Source organism: Hypomesus transpacificus, chromosome 23 (genome assembly GCF_021917145.1).
Source record: "Hypomesus transpacificus isolate Combined female chromosome 23, fHypTra1, whole genome shotgun sequence".
Taxonomy (NCBI): domain Eukaryota; kingdom Metazoa; phylum Chordata; class Actinopteri; order Osmeriformes; family Osmeridae; genus Hypomesus; species Hypomesus transpacificus.
In genome coordinates this window covers 2,883,962-2,905,681 of record NC_061082.1, presented here as the reverse complement: position 1 = coordinate 2,905,681, position 21,720 = coordinate 2,883,962, and the positions used below count along the sequence as shown (strand labels likewise).

Genomic DNA, 21,720 nt, shown 5'->3' with positions numbered 1-21,720 from the left:
GATTAGAATCAAACATACTTGATATTTGGGTGTTTATGTGGGGAGATGATGTCACTGTTTTTCAGCCAAACAATGTCAGGCAGGGGGTTTCCGATGGCTTTGACAGCCAACTCAACCAGAGTGCCTTGTTTTACACTGATGTTCTTCAGCTTGTCAGTAAACTGGGGTCGGACTAAGTTTTCTTTAGCTGTAAATGACGAAGAAAAGAAAGTCTGCAGTCAAGCATGAGTCAGCAATATCTCACTTTATACTATCAGTCAATTATACATTACATTTATTTTTATAGTTAACCCATATATCTAACAAAATCTAAGTATGTAAATGAGATGACATTGTATTACCATCAACGGTTAAAGTCATGGTAACAGAGGTTCTTCCAGCTCTGTTCTGTGCAACAACATTCCACTCTCCTGAGTCATGGGGCATTGCTGGAACCACAATCAACGACTGAGTTCCATCCTCCTTAACAACTATCTTGTGGGTGTAGTCATTGACCACTCGTTGTCCTGAAATGAAAAAAACAATAGAGGAGGATAAAGTTGTCATATTTCATAAAAAGTCCTATAGCAACATGTCAAATCCAGACTCTAAAGTCACTAACCGTTGTGGAACCAATAAGTGTCAGGCATTGGTCTACCAACAACTTTCAGGTCAAATCTTGCAGTTTGCCCCTCAGCACACTTGAAAGAGGAAGGCTTCAGGACAAAGACAGGCTTGTACAGCCTTTCCAACTGACTCTCATCTGTTTCATCAAGCCTGCGAGCAGGAGAGCGACCAGGAGAGCGACTAGGAGAGCGGCTTGCAGATCGTGGGGATGAAGATCTGAAAATATATGTTAGTGATAAGTTAGTGATGCTTTGCAATCTTAAGTCTCTGATGATAGAAGGTGCATTGACCAGTTTTATTAGAGTACAAATAGTTTGAAATCTAACCTAATTCTCTGCATTGCTGGCTGGGGTGTATATCTCTGAGGTCCCCCTACTGCAGAAGACACAACGAAAAGCTTCCCAGAGCTCACAGAATTGCCCCTCATGTTGCTGGCAAATGCAGTGTAAACACCCTCATCTTCAGGCAACACCACAGGGAGACGTAGACTGGCTCGACCATCCTGGAGAACCTCCATCTGGTAACGGCCGCCATGATGGATACGCTTTCCATCTTTGTACCATGCAATCTTTCAAACAAGAAAGCAGAGAAATAGGATTGATTAATGTCTAAAATATATTTTTTGTGAAGTTTATTTTTTACTATGGTACTACTAAGTACTATGGTTATAATAAGTTTAGATATACTTAGCACCTTAGGAAGTGGATTTCCTGTCATTTTGCAATGGTAAGTGACCCCCATTCCCTCCATGATCCTGTAGTGTTTGACTGGAGTATCAAAGGCTGGCTGTACAGCCTCTTCTTCTGCAGCAGTCACCATCTCCTCTCCATCCTCCATAACTAGTTCATGGTAGGTGATCCTCATGAGAGTCAACTGAATCTCATAGATAATCCTCTCTTCAATGGTTGATATTTGGAATTCCTATGGAAAACAAAATATTTAAAAAAACAAAAATGTTAGCTTTTGCTAATCATCAAGACTTTGGCTTTTTTAAATAATAACAATTACAGACTGTTTTAATCTGATCACCTGCTCGGAGACAAAGGTTTGCATCATCTGGGTCTGCATGCCCCTCTGCTCCATCCCATATTCGCTCACAACAACGGGGGGCACATCTCCCACTTTGGGCTCCTGCACCATTGTAGTCACTTCAGTCTTGAATGTCACTTCCTGTTTCTTCATGTAGGCTTCATATTCCTCTGTAAACAGACATTTTGTATGATCATCAATGTACTGATCCCTTTTAGATAGAAGTTGCTGCATTCAACTTTTTTCAAATTTTACTAACCTTCCTCAAGCAGACTGGCTGAGGCTGAGGCTTCTCCAAGCTGGTTCTTGACAAAGATGGCGTACTCTCCCGCATCATCAGCAAATGTCATGGAGATCTCCAACCTGCACTCTCCAGTCTCCTTTTTGTAGGCAACTTTATATCTAATCAATTGATACAGAGTACATGGTGAATAACAAAATCCCCACATTCTCATAGGTAGAAAACTCTGTTGTCACTGCAAATAAAATGTGACAATGTGTACCAAGTACCTGTATCCAGTTGTAAGAGGTACCCCACTCTTCTTCCAGAAAATGTTGGGCTTTGGACTACCTCCAATCTGGCACTCAAAGACTACACATCCTCCTTCCTCCAACTTTTGTACGGTAGGTTTCTTGATGAAGAAGGGAGCAACAGCAGCTGCAGTTTCCACAGACTCTGCAACGCCACTCACCTCCGACATGGTCTCCTCCTTTGCTTCAACTGTCATCCTGAAAGATGAACAAGTTTGCCATAAAAGTTAAAACACTGGAAATGAATGAATCTAAAACAGTCAAATTAAGATAATAATTTATTCTCACTGTTTCTCGTGAACAATTGTCTGTTCAGTGACAGCAGCCAATTCAATTTCTTCTGACACTGTAATGGAAAAACAAAAAAGCATTTAATTGTATTTTTATGCTTCGCATACAACATTGGTTTGATTTTGTTGTTGAATAATATCTATGTTCACTTACCTTGAACAAGTAGGTAGCAGGATGTGCTGATTGTTCCAGCCTCGCTGGTGGCAGTGCAGGTAAAGCGACCGCTGTCCTCAGCAAAGGCCTCACGGATTACCAGACGAGCAAATCCACCCTCATAGGTTATCTGGAAGTCAATGGAACTCTCGATTCTGTAGTCCTCTCTAAACCACATGATGACAGGGGCTGGGTGACCACTGATCTGGCACTCCAGGGTCACAGATTCACCCTCTGTCACAGTCAAGTCCATCAAAGCCTGAAAAAAATATATATAAAAAAGTTGTAATCTTTGTTAACTTAAGTAACTTCAAAAAGGTGAGAACAATTCAATACTTACAGCCAAAAGAGTAGGTGGGACCACACTTTCCTCCAGGGTTGAAGGCACAGCGGCTGCCTCCACAACCTATGGAAGTACAAGATCTCTTTGTTAGTTTGTTAGTACTGAAAGAAAAGTGTCTCCAACTTCTCTTGCTGTGGACTCAAATTAAAACATGAACATGCACAAAAGAGGGGAGGCTGGGAGAAAAGGACCTAAAGGAACAGAGAGAGATATTGTGAGTAGCTAGAGAGGAAACACCATTAGAGAATGAACAGGGGGGAAATAATCTGACGTTACAAACCTGTGTTTCCCAATCCTCATATATTTGCTCCATGCCCCCTATATATGCTGTCCCTGTCTGTAATTGAGTGTCGAAATATGTCTGATATCTGTCAGTAATATCTTTAAATGGAGGAGGGGTAGACTCTGGCATCATTCTTGTCTCCACAGTCTTATGAGGTGGAGGCTTGACTGGCTTGATGATCTTTTGTGCAGAGGTAGAGGATAACTCTTTCTGCAGTGTGGCAATAGCAGAGCCTGTTCTTGAAACCTGACCAACCCAAGGAGAATTTTATTATGATCACAAACCAGAACAGTACAAAATTGGGTTTGTTTAATTAAATAATATTTTTTTTGCCACAGGAAAGGGGATCTATGTTAGTTTTATTAATCTAATACGAATGAATTTAAAGACTACGTTCAACTAAGTTCTAAGGATCAAGACAGGATTTTATGTTTTTAGTATACAGTATCCATTGATTAATGAAAGTATAAGTTGAGGGGTTAAATGTTTATACCTTCGGTGTTATACTGTGTAAATATTTATTAGAAGCACTGTTATTTCTGAAAGATAATATTTGCATTTACATCTCAGGCAAGCAGTTTTATTTATCACTATAGTTGTAGTTTAGTTATTTTTTATTAAAATTGAATCACACATTTTGACACACCATATACTATATACTAAAAGTATATAGTTAGGATTTAAGATTGATTTCCCATACTTATTACAAACAGCTGGTTATGCTACACTGCTTGCCTGGGGTGGTCTGAGCTTACCTCATAACTATAGTCAGGTTTAGGAACAGTGACTTTTGAAACTGTAAAATGTGGAATTGGGGGTGGGGCAAGGGCAGTATCCACATGGGTGGTAGTTTCTGTACTTCTTTGCATCTAAAGTAACCAACAGAACAAATGATCACATATCTAAAAACTACGTATTAAAATAAGTATTAGGAATACAAAGACGGAAACACTGTTATTATTTATTTTATATACTTATATATATATATATATTATATACTTCCAAAGCCCTCTAACCTGGGAGACCTGCAGGCTTTGCTCAGGGGTATAGGTGTGGATAGCAGTTGGCATTTGGGTTGTCACTGTCCGGGTTGTTACATGTTGCTCTGTGGCCAGCATTTGCTGCTGTTTCAAATCTGTTTCTATAGTTTCCTCTTCAGCATGACCACCCTCTGCATGCACAGGCTTCCGAACACGTGCTTGGTCGACAGCAGCCAGTACTGTAGCCACCGCCTCAGCCTTTTTCCCCCCCTCACCCTGGAGACAACAAGCAGTGGGTGTCAGACAGCACATAGATCTCAGACCATCCATGGCAGTTGAATCTAGACCAACAAGATTTTGTGTACATGAAAGCAGAAAACACAATTTCACAGGAACATCACACTGTGTTGTGTTAGTACCTTGTTTAGTACTTTGTCGTGTAGACAATGTCACACAGTAGCACTGTGGCAAATGAAAAGTATGAGTCACAGGACTTTGTCCTTAAGTGCTCGACTTTATCTTCGTTATCTTCTATCTATCTATCATGTTGTTGAAAAACATTTAAAAGTGACAAAATGGATGATGAGGAAAAGAAAATCAGTTAGTGTCCATGCTTATTGGTGCACTGGACCAATGCTGCTACCCCCTGGGCCCTGTGGTTACAGAAATGATCCACTTCTCCATAACTGCGGCCAAGCAGCTATCACCCTGGTTGTGTTGACCCAGATGTATGTTAGTAAGATTAAAAGCTATATCACTCACAATTACAACACAAATTAACAGACATCACCATGACGGTGATACACAGAAATCTGCTGAATCATAATGTGTTGCTCATTCAAACATTCTGTCATGGTTCACAAGTTACACTGGTCAAGGACAGTGTAACGGCATTACAGTCCACCACTAGGGGGCTCTGGTTCTACAAAGTTGATGTGGTCCTCAGTGGGACTTGACTCACCTCTTTGACAGATACGGCAGTCACCTGCTGCTGCTGCTGCTGCTGAACTCCATATGAGCCCTCCCAGTGCTGCTCCATGTGAACAGAGGAGGATGAGGTCTGGATGCGGGTGGCTCCAGCAGTCATGGTGTAGCTGGACTCTCCCACGAAGCCTCCCTGCTTCCAGGGGGGCGGGACATCTGCTCCCATGGCCATCTGCTTACGTGTGGTCAATGGTGACTTCACAGGTCTGATGGGGGAGACAGACAGTCTGGGCGTGGGGGAGGCAGACCTGGAAATATAGAACAGATTGAATTAGAGACAAACATTTACAGAATATGCATGAATCCTTGGCTGGTAAAAAAATATTCACAATTTGTACCTGACAGGGGTTGGAGTGGGTGCCTTCACATGTCTCACAGGTGATGGAGACTGGTGACGAGCACCTGCAACCTTGGACACCAGAGATGGTGGAGTTGGTGACTTTGAAATTGGCTTTGGTGGCACACGAGGGGGGGTCTTGTGTGCCAACTGCTGGGTCATAACACCCCCCTCGACCTGCATCGACATCATGGAGGAGGATGCAAAATGAGACTCCATTCTCTGCAATGAAATTGACAAGCGTAAGAGAGGAATACAATAGAGACAGAAACAAGAGAGAGAGAAAGTTCCTTGATGTTTGTCACTGTACCTTCTCAACTCTAGTCTGGCGAGTCTGAGAGATCTGAGAAGTAGACACAACTGTTTTGGTCTTCTTAGCAGGCACTGCTACCTCTTCACCTGGGGAACAGACAATCAATTATACATTTGTTAGTATCAAGTTAGCAAAGCCTTTGCCTGGGGTTAATTTTCTGATTCACACTCAAGACTGTACTCTCTCAACCTCTCACTTTTAAAAATCTTACCCTGAACTAGTAGTTCACAGGCGGAGGTAGCCCGTCCACTGCTGTTTGAAGCATTTACGGAGTAAGTTCCAGAATCCTCTGGGAAAGCTTCAGCAATCAACAAACTGTAAAGGTCTCCTTCTTGAACAATCTGAAAGTCAGCGGAGCTTTGTATCTCAGCTCCTTCTCTGTAGAACTTAATCACAGGTGTAGGGATTCCTGCCACACGAACATCCAATCTCACTTGGCTTCCTTGTCTCACGGTCATACTCTGAAGTCTCTGAATAAAATTGGGTGGCGCAGTCTCCGCTGTAGAAAGAGGAAACAGTGTGTGGTTGTTTCCTTAAACCAATTCCTGCATCCATTTTGCAGTTATAAGAAAGGTTAGTATTTACCTGTAACAAGGAGTTCAGCGGTGCTAGTGGCTTGTCCAGCTCCATTGGTAGCTCTCACAGAAAATCTTCCACTGTGTGCGGCTGTCACAGCAGGGATCGTCAGAACAGCGCGGCCATCGCTGAACGAGATCTGAACGCCGGGCAGAGCCGCAGCAGTAAGAACCTGGCCATCACGGAACCAGCTCACCTCAGGAACTGGAGAACCTACAGATGGATATGGGAATTCATTATATATATATATATATTATCTGGTAGGTGTTAAGGACTACTGCATCCAAGCAAAAGTATTGGTTTCAAATGCTTAACTGTAAATGGACAATGTTTTAATACAACTATCAAAGTATTTGGGCTGGACAGTGCCACAAACATTTTATTTGTATGATATGAAACAAAATAGTTTTCCTTACCACTAACTTGAGCCTCAAACGTTGCAGCACTACCCTCAAGTGCCACAACGCTTTGTAACGGCTGTGTAAATGTTGGCGCCTGTGTCGACATTTTGATAGACACCCTGGAACGAGAGATACATGCAGAAACAGAATTACCCCCTTTTTCAAAACACTTCAGAAAGTTAATCATACACTATTTTTACATTCGAAAGGTATGGCTTTGATTATGTCCAGCACTGAAGTTCCATAACTCTCTGAGAGCAAGAGCGTATTTATAGTCTCTGAGAGTCAAAGAAACTAAGTCATCAGTTTTGGCTGTCCCTGCGCCCCTGCACCTGGCCTAAAGCAGCATGTCGGTCCTGACTGCCCACGGCTCAACAGGCACCAGGGACTCTTTGCGGGGTTGGGTGTCAAGCCAAACACTAGGACACTACAGCCAGCATTCAGTGACAAGCCTCAGACAACTTAAACATCAGCAATCCTCACATTCTCTTATGGTGGAATACATTCATAATGCGTAGCACCACTTTAAACCATATGTGTGTGCCTTTGTATGTTAAATGCAGCTGAAGTGCACACAATGGTAGCCACTAAATCTAAATAACAATAGACCGATGGGAAAATTGACTAACACACATTTCACCTCGATTTAACACCTTTAACGAAATGAGGGTAAGTTACACAAATATACTGTACATTCGCATAGCAGAAGGGTCATAACAGCATTACAAATGTATTCAATCCTGTGATATTCAGTACAGATACAGAACCCTGGATGCCGCTACTAAAAATAGCTGTTGGCTTCAAATTCCATCTTCAAGTACTCTCTCTCTTCCACAACAGGCTTTTTACTGTTTTTAAAATGCACATTCTACTTTCATACTTTTACGTATGTTGTATTGGATTGATTATAATGACAGAATATGTTTAACAATAATTATACTACCGTCAAATTGTATTTAGGCTATTATACCGTTGGATCATGTCATGGTTTCTTAGAAACAACCATGCCCCTTTGAAAGCACACAAATAAGGTCTGCAATTCATATTTGAGACTAAAACTGATTGAGTATTATTCAATCATTCATATCCTGCCTTTCTTTTTACTGTAATGTCTGTTTAAAAAAATATATCAATTTCTATTTCATGAATTAATCAAATGTTTTAATGGCATTCTGCCTTACAGTTTTAAACTCTGTATTAAAACATTTTAAATACAAGCTCTGATAGTGATGAAAGGAAAGGAAACACAAACAATGTTGTCTTGTTATATACAGTTGTAAAGGGGAGCTGTCCTCAACAACCAAGGAAACACATCTGTCACTGTCCTTTGCCATTTGCTACCTGCCATGACCAGCCAGTCACCCCTGATTCTAGATACCACAGTCAAACCAGATTCTATCACACATATTTATAGAACTCCAGAATCAAAGCTTATTCATAACCAATGACAGGAGACTACATCTTAACTGGATGTATAATGGCAGTATCTGTACAGTGATTCTAAAGGCCTACGTGACTAGCAGTGTCAGCCTAGGCCTAGTTATAGGCCTGTCACTGTGCAGCTCTTCCACCAGACTGCTCCTGTCTGTCAAATCCCAAACCACAACTTTCACATGAAAAGGGAAATATCAGAGCATGCTTAAAACAAACATGACTACATATCCCAAACTCCCACATTTACCTGGTCAAGCATCATAAATAAAAATACCAATAATCTGAGCAGTAGATTAGAAAGACACCAACTAACCTACACTTCAAGGTATACAATTAGACTGATCTGCTCATTTGAACTATCAAAAACAACACTGGAAAAAAAAACATCATATAAGACCTTCATAAAAACTGTGTAGGCAACTGAATTAACTTCCTATGTTTAAAAACTGGAATCTGAGGGACAGATATGGCAGTGGCCAAAAATACCTTGTCCCCCCAACTTGATTGACAGCCACCATGTGGCACATAGCTGGAGGTGCAACTGATAGCCCTGCTGCTGATTCCCTTAAAAAGACATAGAGACCCAGCTGGGACACCACGCTAATGCTATCATGGGCTATTCTTGGATTTTCTGAAATCATTCCACAAACTTCATATGTTTAATAACCTTGAAAAGCTCAGAAAACAGCAGCTCAAAAGCAACAATAATGGAACTAAATGTCAAAATGGAAGTAACACAGTATGATATTTTTATATTGAACTATGAGGCAAGCCTTTTACTAGATCCTCACTTGCAAGAACATGTATCTTTTACCGATAAATAAGCTAAACAAGAAATAAGTAAACAAATGTTAGAGGTATGTGTGGATACAGGGTGTAAACTACTCACTTGTATCCACAAGGGTGCCTTGAACAGATGGGACTGTGCCCAGGTGACTAATGCAACTATCTCCTTATCCAGAATGTTTCCAAAATATCCAAGGTGAGAACGGTTGAGCCTCGAAATATCCCCTAAAAACAAAACTACACAGTGTAGCGTGTAGTTTTGCTTTTTCCTTGCAATCCCTACACCTGAGGCAAGGCTGGGAATGCTCCAACTGCTCAGAAGTGACAATATGGTTCTTAAACTTTATATACTTGGGGACAAATCAGCATCATCACTGCTCTGGAACTCCCCATTGGTCACTCTCTTGGGGGCATCATGGGAGAAGAGTCCATTTATGCAACTTCCCACCTGTCACTCAACTCCCTCCCGCTAGTCTGTGGTTGATTTCTCTGTTATGGTCAGGCGATTTGTCTGTTTTCATTGACGTTCATTAAGTATTACAGAATTGTCCACTCACTATTCGTACTCTTAGTAATATTTTTTTTTTCTTACATTACTGGTTAGATACCCTGAGTCATTAAATAGCTGGTGACCATAAGGAGTAAGTGGCTGTCCCTGTCACTCAAACTGAAAACCCCCGTTACAAGACAGCAGAAAACACTGTACAGACACCATGGCCACCATACTTGTTTCTTTCTACATTATGTTCATAAAACACAATGAGACCAACCCATCCTTACAGTCAAAATATCTGTATCAATATGTATAAACTGTTACAGTAAGACCAAAGAATCTTGATTATTTTTTGTGGAATCATATTTGAAGGAAATCTGAAGGTTTCGTAATCAGGTTTGGTAACAACATTCTGCTTAAGTAACTCAGTAATTCATCCTGAAAATGGCCCATACTATTTCACATACCTTTCCCTAAAAGGGAAATTGACCAATCATTGATTAAATATTCTCCTTTTTTGATATAGCAGTTTGATTTGATGGAATGATGGACCACTTTAGTTTTCAACTGAATTAATAAACATAATTATATATTTATATTTATATAATTATATACTACAAAGTTAGTTATGAACCATCAAAGTATTCATTTCAATTTGCTGAATGGGGAACTGTCTTTCAAAATATCTAAGAGGAAATGATTATACAAATAGCAACCTTTCAAACCTGAAAAGGTTGTTTGCTCTGTGAGTGTCTGGGCTTAGTTTAGGCTGTATTAAAGAGATCTCCGGATCAGAGGGAGACAAAGCCTGCTACAATAGACCACCTAATGACAAAAGTGTGTCCTGATGCTTCATATCACCAGGTATCTAAAGTAACAAATTGCTGAAGGCCGCACTGCGACCGGCCCTGTCTGACAAAACAGAATCATTCGTAAGGTTAGATTCTTGTCACAGGAAGCTAATGTAACAAAACTGTGTTTCTATTACTTTATACCTGCTTTGAACTTCCAAGTTACCAATTAATTGATATATTTGTCAGTCATAGTTATTTGTGCCTAATTAACTTTTTTCTTTAGCAGATGTATACTACAGCATGCAACTAACATAGTCATAGTGACACAAGTCCCAGTTTCTTTTTTTTTCTTTTTTTTAAAGTTTCTTCAGTTTTTGTAACCCTGGGTAATGTTCATATTGACTAAGGATTGGCTTGTTTTACAAAACATTTATGCAGGAACTTGTTCCATCACACATATGAAAGCATTGTGGAAAGCATTTAATCTCAATTAAGTTAATCCTCCTCCTTCAATAGTTTGAAAACATTTAGAAACTGTTATTGGCAAAGCGCCTGATCAGATTGGGGGACATTTGCAATGAAGGGCCCTGGTTGAGGTGTGAGTCCGCACTGTTTGATGGTTCCATTTACAAAGCGCAGGCATGGGTTTTCAAGACCAGGCCCCTCCCAGACTGAGCCCCAGTCCCTGGTACACTGACAGGTTATTTCTGCTAGCCAGTCCTGGGGATGGGAATTTGATTTATACAGCCAAGCCATTTCTGTCTCGCAGGCCAGGGTTTTGCAATGGCTTCAGGTCTCAGCCTGGTGGGCTCATATGTCACACTGGGACAGCTGCAGGGCCCTAAATCCAAGTTTGGGAGCTCTAACTCCTCTAGTCAGTGTGATACATAAGGGGCAAGTCTCTCTAACTAGCACAGTGCTGGGACACAGGGACAACAGGAGAGGAGAAGTCTCTGGTACAGACACTAAGTGGCCCCAAAAATTGTTTATCAAACCATGAAAGGCCATTATTTGCGTGAATTATTGGTCTCAAATTCCATTGCATTAAACGTTTCCCTTGATCTTACTCCCACAGTTCTACTAGATTATAGTTAGTTATTCTGCTTGAGTAGGACTCTTTGGAAGCTAACTATGTCTGATTTTCAGAGTAGCTTATTTGCTGGGATAGAACTCTGCAGCAGCTGTGACAAGGTCTCTCGTACCATCACCACAAATAAAGTGTGTGAGTTTGGTTGTGTGTGTGCGGGGGGGGGGGCACATTAGTCTCTTCAGTGGACTCGCTTTGATGACTGTTTATAAAACCAGAAAGTTGCATTTTGACTACTGCTTTTAAGTCATTGTGTTTGCATAAAGGTGTGTAATACTATTCATAAACATAGGTGTCTACATAAAGTCAAAAAATATTTGCCAGTAATTACTTGTTTAGACTGGAGCTTTTTCAGGTCGCTGGACACTCCATGATATCTTCCTGTGGTCCTCGAGGAACATTATGTGTGCAATGGCGCCATCTTCTGTACCATTCGACGTAAATCTTTAAATTGTATTCCGATTCCATGGTGCTGAAACGTATTTAATTAGCGTTGGTAAGGTCTTGAGAAACGCAAGAGGCTTTATAATCCAGAAGAATGTTGATTGCAAGGAAGAAGCAAACAAAATGCTAACTTTCCGAACAATAGAACCGGCGCGTGCTTGTAACAACCAAGCTAGTACTAGTAGCTACTACTACTACTAGCAGAAGGCTAACGCAAAATCGCGGTCCATAGCAGGACCAGCTTGGAAAATTACAACTTTCTAGCACTATATCAGAGAATGTCAAATATACGACTATATTCAGGTAGTAGTTTAGTGGAAATGAATGCATGGAAATGGGTGAGAGTCACTGACAATCTGAGCACGTGAAACACTGCATTTCAGGGCAGGTAATATTAACTGTTGAACTCATTTTAGTTTGATGAAATTCTGAAACCTTCCCAAATAGTAAAAAAAAAAAAAAAAAAAAACCCAACCATAGACTATAGGTAGGCCCAGAGCCATGCCCAGAGCCATAGAAAAAGATTTTTTCTATGGCTCTGTGTAGGCCTACGTTCGACTTCAAGCAGCCGTCTACAGCCCGGCTGACTTGAAGCAGCCAATGGCATTCTCATATTCAGCGGCCCTGCATGAAGTCAGTCCATGTCGAACGCGCCTTATATCATGAACGTAGTCATCGTGACGTCACCCATTGGTTTGTGAAAGCCCGTTTTGAAGCCTCGATTTTTGGACTTCCTGATCGCCATCTTTGGTTTTTGGAGCCAGAAGTTATCAAATTTGGACGAGAAGGCGCGAAGTGCGGGCGAAGCCGAAGACACGATGCACGCCCACCTCGGGCTTTCGCCTCTATGCCGCTGGCTAGTAGACTTGTCAATCAATTGTAAACACTTTGTTTTGACTTAATATTTCATGAGAGAATTTGGCGATTTTTGAATGGGAGTCAATTGGAGCCAGAGTTTTTTGGAGAATGCCCCTGACGGCGACCCTCGGCGGTATTGCACTTTAAGCCACTTCCGCATTGGCTTCATTTCATCCCCGTAGGTTTCCCCTTGGACCCACCCAACGCTTAAATGTTTTGAATGATTCATGAATTATTAAGGTAGGGCCTAGTGCAAGTTCAGCGTCAAATCATGTGATTTTCACATCTCTCTTACCCAGTTTGAGTCTCTTACAAACCTTCTCGACGAGTGTTATGAATAGCAAGAAATAAGTCAGACAAATCATAAAAAACACAGACATTTTGTGGTGCTGATATCATGCTTTATTAAATCAATAATGAATAAAACTCAAGGAGGTTGCGTAAATAGATATAGCTACAATTCTAATTTCAATCAAACCAAAGTGCAGGGCAAAAAATTATTTTTCTTCACTTAACACAGTGGATGGTGTCACTGCGGTACGCTTGCTTGATGTTTGCCCATGCAACTGACGGTGAAATTCTAAAGCTATCACACAAACACACTGCAGTCCTCCAAGAGATGGCTCTACCTCTGCAAACAAGCGCAGAATGGACTTTCTTTGTGAATGGCCAGGTGATGTTACTTCTGAAAATGTATTCAAACAGTCATTAGCCAGAAATAGAGCACAAAAAAAAACATTTTAGCTCACTGAGTGCAGGCCGCTCGCACTGTGAGCATGTCATTAAAATGGTGGTATGACATAGTCAGTCAGATCACAAGACCAGTTTATGCTGCTTCCATGAGGGTAATATGCAAACAGCACTCAGGGTCTTATGATCATGTTACAATTCATAGGAGTACTGTAATATCACTGCACATAGAAACATACAGTGTATAATATTGTCTCTCTGATTTTGTAAACTTCAACAGGGAGCCTCTCTACCTGTTGAGGCAATCTTAAGACTTCAACTTATTGTTGAGGCACAGAGTTTCGTTTCAGGTTTAACAGGGTATTCGTTTCATGTGAAACTTTCTCCTTTTAAACATCAGTTTCATTTGTTTCAGTTAATATTGTCATAAATAACAATTCATACATTTCCCATAACCGTTAAATTCGGCTATATACATTATGTACATGTCACAGAAAAATGGATCAAAAATCCTAAGTCATAATTATCCAATATGGCACATTTTATAACAACTTTAGACTTAAGTCTAGTTTGGCATAAATTAATGTCAAGTTTGGTATAAAAATAGTTCATATTTACAAGAACAGAAATCCAGGTCTTTATCTAGTAAGATTATTTTGTTAAATTAATAAATAAAAAGGCATTGAAGGAGGGAAAGGGGAGGATAGAAATTAAATTGGCTGTTTTTACATGGATCGAATGCTAATGTTAACTGTTGCTGTGTCAGATCCAAGCTCATTTGACAGTTTAAGGGTGTATGCCCCAGCATCGTCCTGTCTTACACCAGTGATGATGAGTGTGGTGAGGTCATCCATTGTCTCAATATGGAACCTGCCACTCTCTTGTTCGCCTGGCAGGGTTCTTCCTGAGCGGGACCACTCTATGTGAGGTGTTGGGTCTCCAGAGAAGGCGCAGGCAACAGTCAGGACCTTTCCTGCCTCAATGCTGATGTCTTCTGGGAGAGCCTCAATTCTTGGTGCAGAACCTACATGAAACATTACATGTTTAGACAAACCATGAAATACATAACATTGACAGCACTGCATATGGACTGACAAAATGTATTCAGTGTAGCTTTAAAAAACCCTTACCTTGACTGCTGTGGCTAATGGCTGTCATTGAGGATCCCTCAATATGGCTGGACATCTCGGTCAGGCTGCTGGAGCTCATAGCATATGTCTCTGAGGTTAAGGAGGACATACTGGACATTGACATTGTTTCAAACTTGACCTCAGCTAAGCTGGAGCTACTGAAGGAGGTCTCCTGCATGGAGGAAGACATTTGGACAGCCTGGGAGGAGAAGCTCTCATGTTCCATCATGCTTTGCTCCATCATAACCATTTTGGACTCTCCGTGGATTTCTTTCTTCATCATCTGTTCTGATTTCATCAGGGAGGCCATCGCTGTTGCCTCCTTTTGACTTGTCATTTGAAGTTCTTGTGTTTTCATTGATCCTGAAATATATAGGAAAGCAACATTTTGACCATGAGACAAAACCTTTAACATTTATGATATTCTTTTATCTATAAAAATCTAAATTCTCCTTACCTCTGATGGCCATTTGCTGCTCCACATAAGATGTTATTTTGGTGCGGATGGACTGAAACACTTGGCCAACAAAAGAGAAGGAAGACTTGGAGACCCCTCCTTCAGTGGTGACTTCACAGGTGTATTCACCCTGGTCACTATCTGAGAGGTCATTGATGTAGAGATAGCAGGTTCCATCAGCAGAACTACAGAACTCATAGCGGCTGCTCTGTGTCAGTTTCTTTCCATTCATATACCAGACGACTTCTAGAACACTGCTTTCAGCAACACAATATATTTTCACTTTGTTCTCGTAAGCCTCTGCAGTGACTTGTTTTACGATCTTGGGTGCCTTTGAAGGAGTTGGAGATTTGACAGTTGGGGGAGACCTCATTCTTTTTGGAGAAGTGATTGGTGGAGGGGATTTCATTCTGGGCGGTGAGGTGATTGGCTCTGGGGACTTGACAGTTGGTGGAGATTTCACCCTGGGAGGTGAAGCAATTGGCTCTGGGGACTTGACAGTAGGAGGGGACTTTACCCTGAGAGGTGAGGTGATTGGCTCTGGGGACTTCACAGTGGGGGGGGATTTCACTCGTTGAGGCGAGGTGATCGGTTCAGGAGACTTAATTGGGGGAGGGGACTTCATCCTCTGTGGAGAGGTGATTGGCTCTGGGGACTTAACTGTGAGAGGAGATTTCATTCTTTGAGGAGAGGTGATTGGCTCAGGAGATTTTACTCGGGGGGGTGAAGTTATTGGTTCAGGTGACTTGACACTCCTTGGAGATTTGATTCCTTCTGGCTCTGGGGATTTGATCCTTGGCTCAGGAGATTTCAACGATGGTACAGGTGATTTCACTGATGGTTCAGGGGATTTCACTGATGGTACAGGTGATTTCACTGATGGTTCAGGTGATTTCACTGATGGTACAGGTGATTTCACTGATGGTTCAGGTGATTTCACTGATGGTACAGGTGATTTCACTGATGGTACAGGTGATTTCACTGAAGGTTCAGGTGATTTCACTGATGGTACAGGTGATTTCACTGACGGTACAGGTGATTTCACTGGCGGTTCAGGTGATTTCACTGACGGTTCAGGTGATTTCACTGACGGTTCAGGTGATTTCACTGACGGTTCAGGTGATTTCACTGACGGTTCAGGGGATTTTACTGACGGTTCAGGGGATTTTACTGACGGTTCAGGGGATTTTACTGATGGTTCAGGGGATTTAATGGATGGCTCTGGGGACTTCACAGTAACCTCCTCTTTAGGAGCAGGCCTGTGAATGGTAACAGTGAATTGAGCTTCCTGTCTGCCTTCAGAGTTCTCGACCAACAGAATGTAGTTGCCCTCATCAGAAGACTGAACAGAGGAAATTTCAAAAGTGGACTTGTATTGAGTTGTGGTCACGAGGTGACGGGAAGAGGAGACAATAGTTTGACCCTCGTGCATCCATGTCACACTTGGTGCTGGTTCGCCATCAATGTCACAAGTGAACCTAGCAGACTCTCCCTCTGCGACTGTAACAGACTGCGGTTTAGTGAGTATTCTTGCAGGCAGAGTAGCCTTCACTTTGCGAACAGCCACCTCATCGGCAGCAGTGGACTTCAGAGTCTTGGCTTTGGCCTCAGCTGCTTTTCTCTCAGAAAACCTCTCAGACGATGCTGATGAATAAGATGATGACAAGTATTCTGTTGAAGCGTATTTGATAGAGGAGGCATATCTTTCAGCTGATGAGTATCTGTCAGACGTAGCTGAGTATCTGTCATGTGAAACAACCTCACGTGTCTCAGTCAGCTTAGATTTGGTTTCTTGCACCTCCAAGTGCGTTTTCGAGGAGGAAGCTACCTTGAAAGATGATGTGTGATAATGATCTGTCTTAGTGATATCAGGGACAAATGGTTTTGGAGCCTCTTCATCTTTACGTCGCGATGAGTAAGTTGTGAATTCCCCTCCAGACACATCCAGGGTGCCATAGTCTGAAGCCTCACCCTTGGCATTAGCACACACAACACGATATGTGCCACTATCCTCAGCCTGACATTCAAAGATTTGGATGGACAGCACTCCACTCATGTTGGTGAACTGGTATTTGCTGCTTTCCAGAATCTGTTGTCCATTGTGGAACCATGTAATTTCAGCTTGGGGTTTAGCTTGGACATTCAGAGTAAACTTGGTGTCCTGACCACATGGCACACGGTGAGAACGCATCCTAACAGTAATGCGAGGGGTATGGTCCAGGCTGAAAGGTGTCTGGCTCACAACTTGATACTTCTTCTCTGACTTCAGGGCAGCTTTTCTGGACTCGTATCTAGACATGATGTCAAATCTGGCTGATCTCTCAAACCTGGAGGACGACCTAGAGGATCGTTCGTCAGAGACAGGACTGGGAGAGCGTGGGCGTGTCCTTTCAGGAGTCGGGGACCTTCTCTCCACAACTTCACCCTCAAACTCCACTGGAGGACGTGCACGGGGAGTTCTTATTAGTTCAGACACAGGACGCATCAGCTCAATGTATGTGGGAGAGAGTGATCTCCTCCTTCTCATGTAGTGGGAGAGAGAGCGGACTTCTGTTGTCTTGGCTCCCTCAACTACTTTTATTTCTCTCACTTTTCTGGCAACATGCTCCACATGTCGTGGTGAAGGGCGTCGCAAGGAAGATAACTCAAAGCGAACTGGGCTGCCGCTAGGTGGGGAGGCAGAGTATCCAAGCTCCAGCTCATCCTCCAGTCTCATCTTCTCCTCAGATCTTTTCAGGGACATGTAGTCATCAATGGGCATTAGAAGCTCCTCATCGCTCATGTCACCCAGAGAACGTCTTCTTGATCTGAATGAAGCCTCAGACTCAGGGGAAGGTGAGCGCCTGGCTGGTCTGACAGTTTCCAAGTCATCCTGTGTGAGCTTTGGAATACGCCATCTTGGCCTGTACTGGTCAGTAATTCTAGGAAGGGGCATTACATAGAACTGCTCCCATCTGGAGAGACGGATGCGTTTTTGTCTCTTCTGGACAATCTTATCCATTTTCTCAGGCATCTCGTACTGGTCTCTGAGCTTCCTGTACCACTTCATATCAGAGAGAGGCACAAAGTGTTTGATCAACATATCCTCATCGAAAGCTGTAGCATCATGGACTCGAGGTTCAGGGATCTCATAGGGCATTCGGATTGTCCTCTCCTCCACAGTTGTCTTTTTGACTTGTGTTTCCTTCGCAATGTCAAACTCACCCTGGATATGTTTGGTGCTCACTGCAGGCTTGTAGATATCTGCAGCATGTTTCAAGGCCTCTTGGGCCGCAGGGTTGAGTCCTAGGTGTTCTTCGGTAGTTGCGATGTGCTGGGCCATCTTCATTGTCTTTTCAATCTGTTTCTGCACATACCTCTGTTTCTCCTCTTCACTCTTATATTCTCTCCTTGTGTATGTGAGGCGCTCCACCTTTAGTGTGGCTTGGCAGCTCGCAGATCCAGCAGCATTTGTTGCAGTAACCTTGTAGACTCCAGAGTCTTCAATAAGAGTTTCTCTGATGTGCAGAACATGATAGTCTACATCTTCTTGAACAACTGTAATCTGTGGTCCAAACTGCAGAGGCTGACCATCCTTCTCCCACTTGAGAGTAGGTGCTGGTATAGCTGAAACTCTGAGGTCAAAGCGGACACTGTTTCCTTCACCACACTCCACGTTAGCCAACAGACGTTTGAACATAGGCCTCATGGTCTCCTCCGTCACTGGGTGATGAGTTACTGTGAGACGAGCTGTGCAGCTGTCCTCACCAAACTTGTTGTTAGCCATGACAGTGTACTCTGCGTCGTCCTCAAGATCCAGGTTGTGGATCATCAGCTGATAGAGACCCTTGTCACTAGTGAAGGTGTACTTCCTGTCATTGTCACCTGGTTTGATTCTCTGGCCTGCCTTCAGCCATGTGACATGGGGTTCTGGATGCACAGTGATGGTGACACCAAAACGCACATCCTCACCAATGTAAGCTGCACGGTTGTAGAGAGGCAGAGTGAACTCAGGAGGTCTCTGCAACAGTTTTGTCTTGTCAAGCTTTCCCCTCAGTTTCTTGACAGTGCGTCCCAAGAAGTATTCGCGGTATGACCTGACAGTTTCAACAAAGAGTTCTCCACAGGCACTAGCCTCACTGTCCTCATTAACAACTTTGCACCTGTAGACACCATCATCAGACGCTTCGATGTCCTTCACATAAATGCTGGCAAATCCATTGCTGTAAGAAATTTCATATTTGGTACTTGGATGCAGTTGTCGTGAACCAAAGTACCAGCTCACCTGTGTGGTCTTGTCATAGTTATCAATGCTGCAAGTGAATCTGACATGTCCGCCTTCCTCAGCAGTTCCATGCATGACTGAGCCTGCACGAACACCCTGGGTGGGGTATGCAATCTTCACCCTGGCAAAAGACACTCCTCTCTGGCTTCTGAAAGCCCCACCGTAGGCTACACGTGCAGCTGATACAATGGTGTTCCACTCCTTCTTTACCACTGTCTGGTAATACCTTCTGTGTCGCAGTGTTTTAATGATCTTTGTGCTAACGTTTTCCAGCTTCATCTTCAACCAAGGATGCTCCAAAGCTTCAGAAGCTGTCATACGCACCTTTCTATCCTTGATCAGAAGCCTGTCTACAAAGTCCATTGCTTCCTGACTGGTGTCCTTGAAAGCCTCTGCGTCGAAGATATACTCAACATTTGAGATATTTTCAATCATTTTGGTAGTGGACTCTGCAGCAAATGGATTGAGGCCACTGAGGAGTACATATGCCAGTACGCCAACTGACCACATGTCGGTTCGTGAGCTCACCAGATCGTGGCGGTGGACTTCAGGAGCGCAGTACTCTGGAGAAGTGAACTGGATTCTGATGTTGTCTCCTGGGGTCAGTAGTCTTGCTTGGCCCATTTCAATAATCTTAACATTTGTGCTCCTTCTCGTGGAGTAGACAATGTTTTCAGGTCTGATATCAAAATGACCATAGTGCTGACTGTGCAGGAACTTGATGCCTTGACACACCTGCCTCAAGTACCTAACAATCTCCTGTTCTGTAAGCTCAAAGTTGGCTGTGCCAAGACGTTCAAAGATATCAACTCCTGACATGAACTCGTAGATCAAGACCATCTCATCCAAGCTCTCAAAGTACTCATGTAGATACATTAGGTTCTTGTGTCTACCTAGGTTAAGGGTCTCAATTTCCCTGTATACCAGCTCCTGATCTGTGCCCTTTACTTTGATTAACTTGGCCATGTATGTCTTTTTGGTACTGATTTCAACACAGCGGTGGACAATACCAAACTGCCCTCTAGCCAGCTCTTCAGAGATTGTGTACATGGATGCCAAGGTCTTGATCTTATGTTGTGGGGCCTCCCCCTTAGTGATTTCTCTTTCTTCATCAACTTCTTCATCATAGTTTCTGATAACAGACTTATCTTCCTTTGTGGTAACTGCCTCAGTTGGTGCAGTTGGCTCACTGACCCCAAACTGGTTCTCTGCAATCACACGGAACTGGTACTTTGTCTTGCCAAAGACATTAATCATGGTATACTGAGTCTCAGTGGTTTGGGCTGCGCGGATCCAGCGGTCAGCTGTAGTGGGGCATTTCTCCACAATGTAGTTGATGATAGGGCTACCACCGTCATTGGCTGGAGGGTCCCAGGTTAAAGTGATTGAATCACGGGAGATGTCACTGATTTTGATACCCTTGGGAGGATCTGGCACATCTGCCACATCAACCTCAATAGTTTGCTTGTCAGTGCCAAATCTGTTCTTTGCCGTTATAATGTAATAACCAGTATCCTTTCTTTGGACTCCCTTCTGGAAAACAAGTGAAGTGAAGGATCGGGTGGTGATGACTTGATAGTAGGCAGAGTTGGAGAGGATTTCTTGCCCCTTCTGCCAGATGATTGCTGGTTCAGGTTTGCCAGTGATAGGGATCTTTACAGTAATCACATCACCACGGACTGCATGGACTGCACCCATGCCCTGGAGATATTCGGGCAAGTGAATCTTTGCAGGAACTGTTGGAACATAAAAGGGATATACATATAAATGAGATTGGGCAACCAATACAAAAATGCCAAGTTAAATGCCAATGAACACACTGTAAAGTGAAAATGCATACCCTCCACATCCAAGTTAACAGTTGTAGAGATGGATCCTTCTTGGTTTGTTGCTCTAATTTGATACACTGTTGCATCATCTTCAACAGCAGCAGTAATGACAAGTTGGTAATAGCCTCCCTTGAATTCTTGTGCTTTGATCTTCTGTCCATCAGGCTGAATTTCTTTGCCACGCCTGTACCATTTGATCACAGGTTTTGGATGTCCAACAACCTTGCATACAAATGTAGCATTGGCCTTGTACTTCACGGTCATGTCTCTAAGTTCGTCTCTGAACACAGGGGGTCGTGGAGCGTGTTCTGATTTGGGAATGATGGCTTCGGATATTTCACTCCAATCACTCTCACCACCAATATTCTCACACTTGACACGGAACTCATACTCAAAGCCCTCAATTAGGCCTGTGACATTGTAGGTGGTCTCGTGGATCTCTTCAGTGCACACTGAAATCCATTTGTTCTGCCTCTTCTCACGTTTGTCCAGGAAGTAGTTCTTAATCTTGGCACCTCCATCACTGCTTGGTGGTTTCCAAGACACAACGCAGGAATCCTTTGTGACACCAGTAACAACGGGCTGCTGTGGGATTCCGGGTTTTTCTGAAAATACAGACAGTAGTGT

At 42.8% G+C, this 21,720-nt stretch overlaps 2 protein-coding genes across 2 annotated transcripts in view; both read right to left on the bottom strand.

Annotated features, from left to right (window-relative positions):
* The window catches only part of ttn.1 (titin, tandem duplicate 1), a 134,321-nt gene extending 124,963 nt beyond the window's left edge, over positions 1 to 9,358 (bottom strand). Inside the window, exons 1-21 of the mRNA XM_047047516.1 lie at positions 9,151 to 9,358; positions 6,843 to 6,946; positions 6,436 to 6,639; positions 6,062 to 6,349; positions 5,848 to 5,936; positions 5,539 to 5,759; positions 5,178 to 5,448; positions 4,253 to 4,492; positions 3,992 to 4,105; positions 3,234 to 3,482; positions 2,951 to 3,016; positions 2,611 to 2,869; positions 2,455 to 2,512; positions 2,146 to 2,364; positions 1,895 to 2,037; positions 1,636 to 1,805; positions 1,300 to 1,527; positions 933 to 1,174; positions 602 to 822; positions 342 to 506; positions 19 to 187 (exon numbers count right to left, since the gene is read on the bottom strand). Coding sequence (XP_046903472.1) covers positions 19 to 187; positions 342 to 506; positions 602 to 822; positions 933 to 1,174; positions 1,300 to 1,527; positions 1,636 to 1,805; positions 1,895 to 2,037; positions 2,146 to 2,364; positions 2,455 to 2,512; positions 2,611 to 2,869; positions 2,951 to 3,016; positions 3,234 to 3,482; positions 3,992 to 4,105; positions 4,253 to 4,492; positions 5,178 to 5,448; positions 5,539 to 5,759; positions 5,848 to 5,936; positions 6,062 to 6,349; positions 6,436 to 6,639; positions 6,843 to 6,933 — 3,707 coding nt within the window. The 5' untranslated portion in view covers positions 6,934 to 6,946; positions 9,151 to 9,358. The remainder of the gene's footprint in view (positions 1 to 18; positions 188 to 341; positions 507 to 601; positions 823 to 932; positions 1,175 to 1,299; positions 1,528 to 1,635; positions 1,806 to 1,894; positions 2,038 to 2,145; positions 2,365 to 2,454; positions 2,513 to 2,610; positions 2,870 to 2,950; positions 3,017 to 3,233; positions 3,483 to 3,991; positions 4,106 to 4,252; positions 4,493 to 5,177; positions 5,449 to 5,538; positions 5,760 to 5,847; positions 5,937 to 6,061; positions 6,350 to 6,435; positions 6,640 to 6,842; positions 6,947 to 9,150) is intronic.
* A 3,744-nt stretch (positions 9,359 to 13,102) lies between these two features.
* Positions 13,103 to 21,720, bottom strand: part of ttn.2 (titin, tandem duplicate 2) — a 153,002-nt gene continuing 144,384 nt past the window's right edge. Inside the window, exons 233-236 of the mRNA XM_047047514.1 lie at positions 21,105 to 21,698; positions 15,001 to 21,000; positions 14,544 to 14,906; positions 13,103 to 14,437 (exon numbers count right to left, since the gene is read on the bottom strand). Coding sequence (XP_046903470.1) covers positions 14,139 to 14,437; positions 14,544 to 14,906; positions 15,001 to 21,000; positions 21,105 to 21,698 — 7,256 coding nt within the window. The 3' untranslated portion in view covers positions 13,103 to 14,138. The remainder of the gene's footprint in view (positions 14,438 to 14,543; positions 14,907 to 15,000; positions 21,001 to 21,104; positions 21,699 to 21,720) is intronic.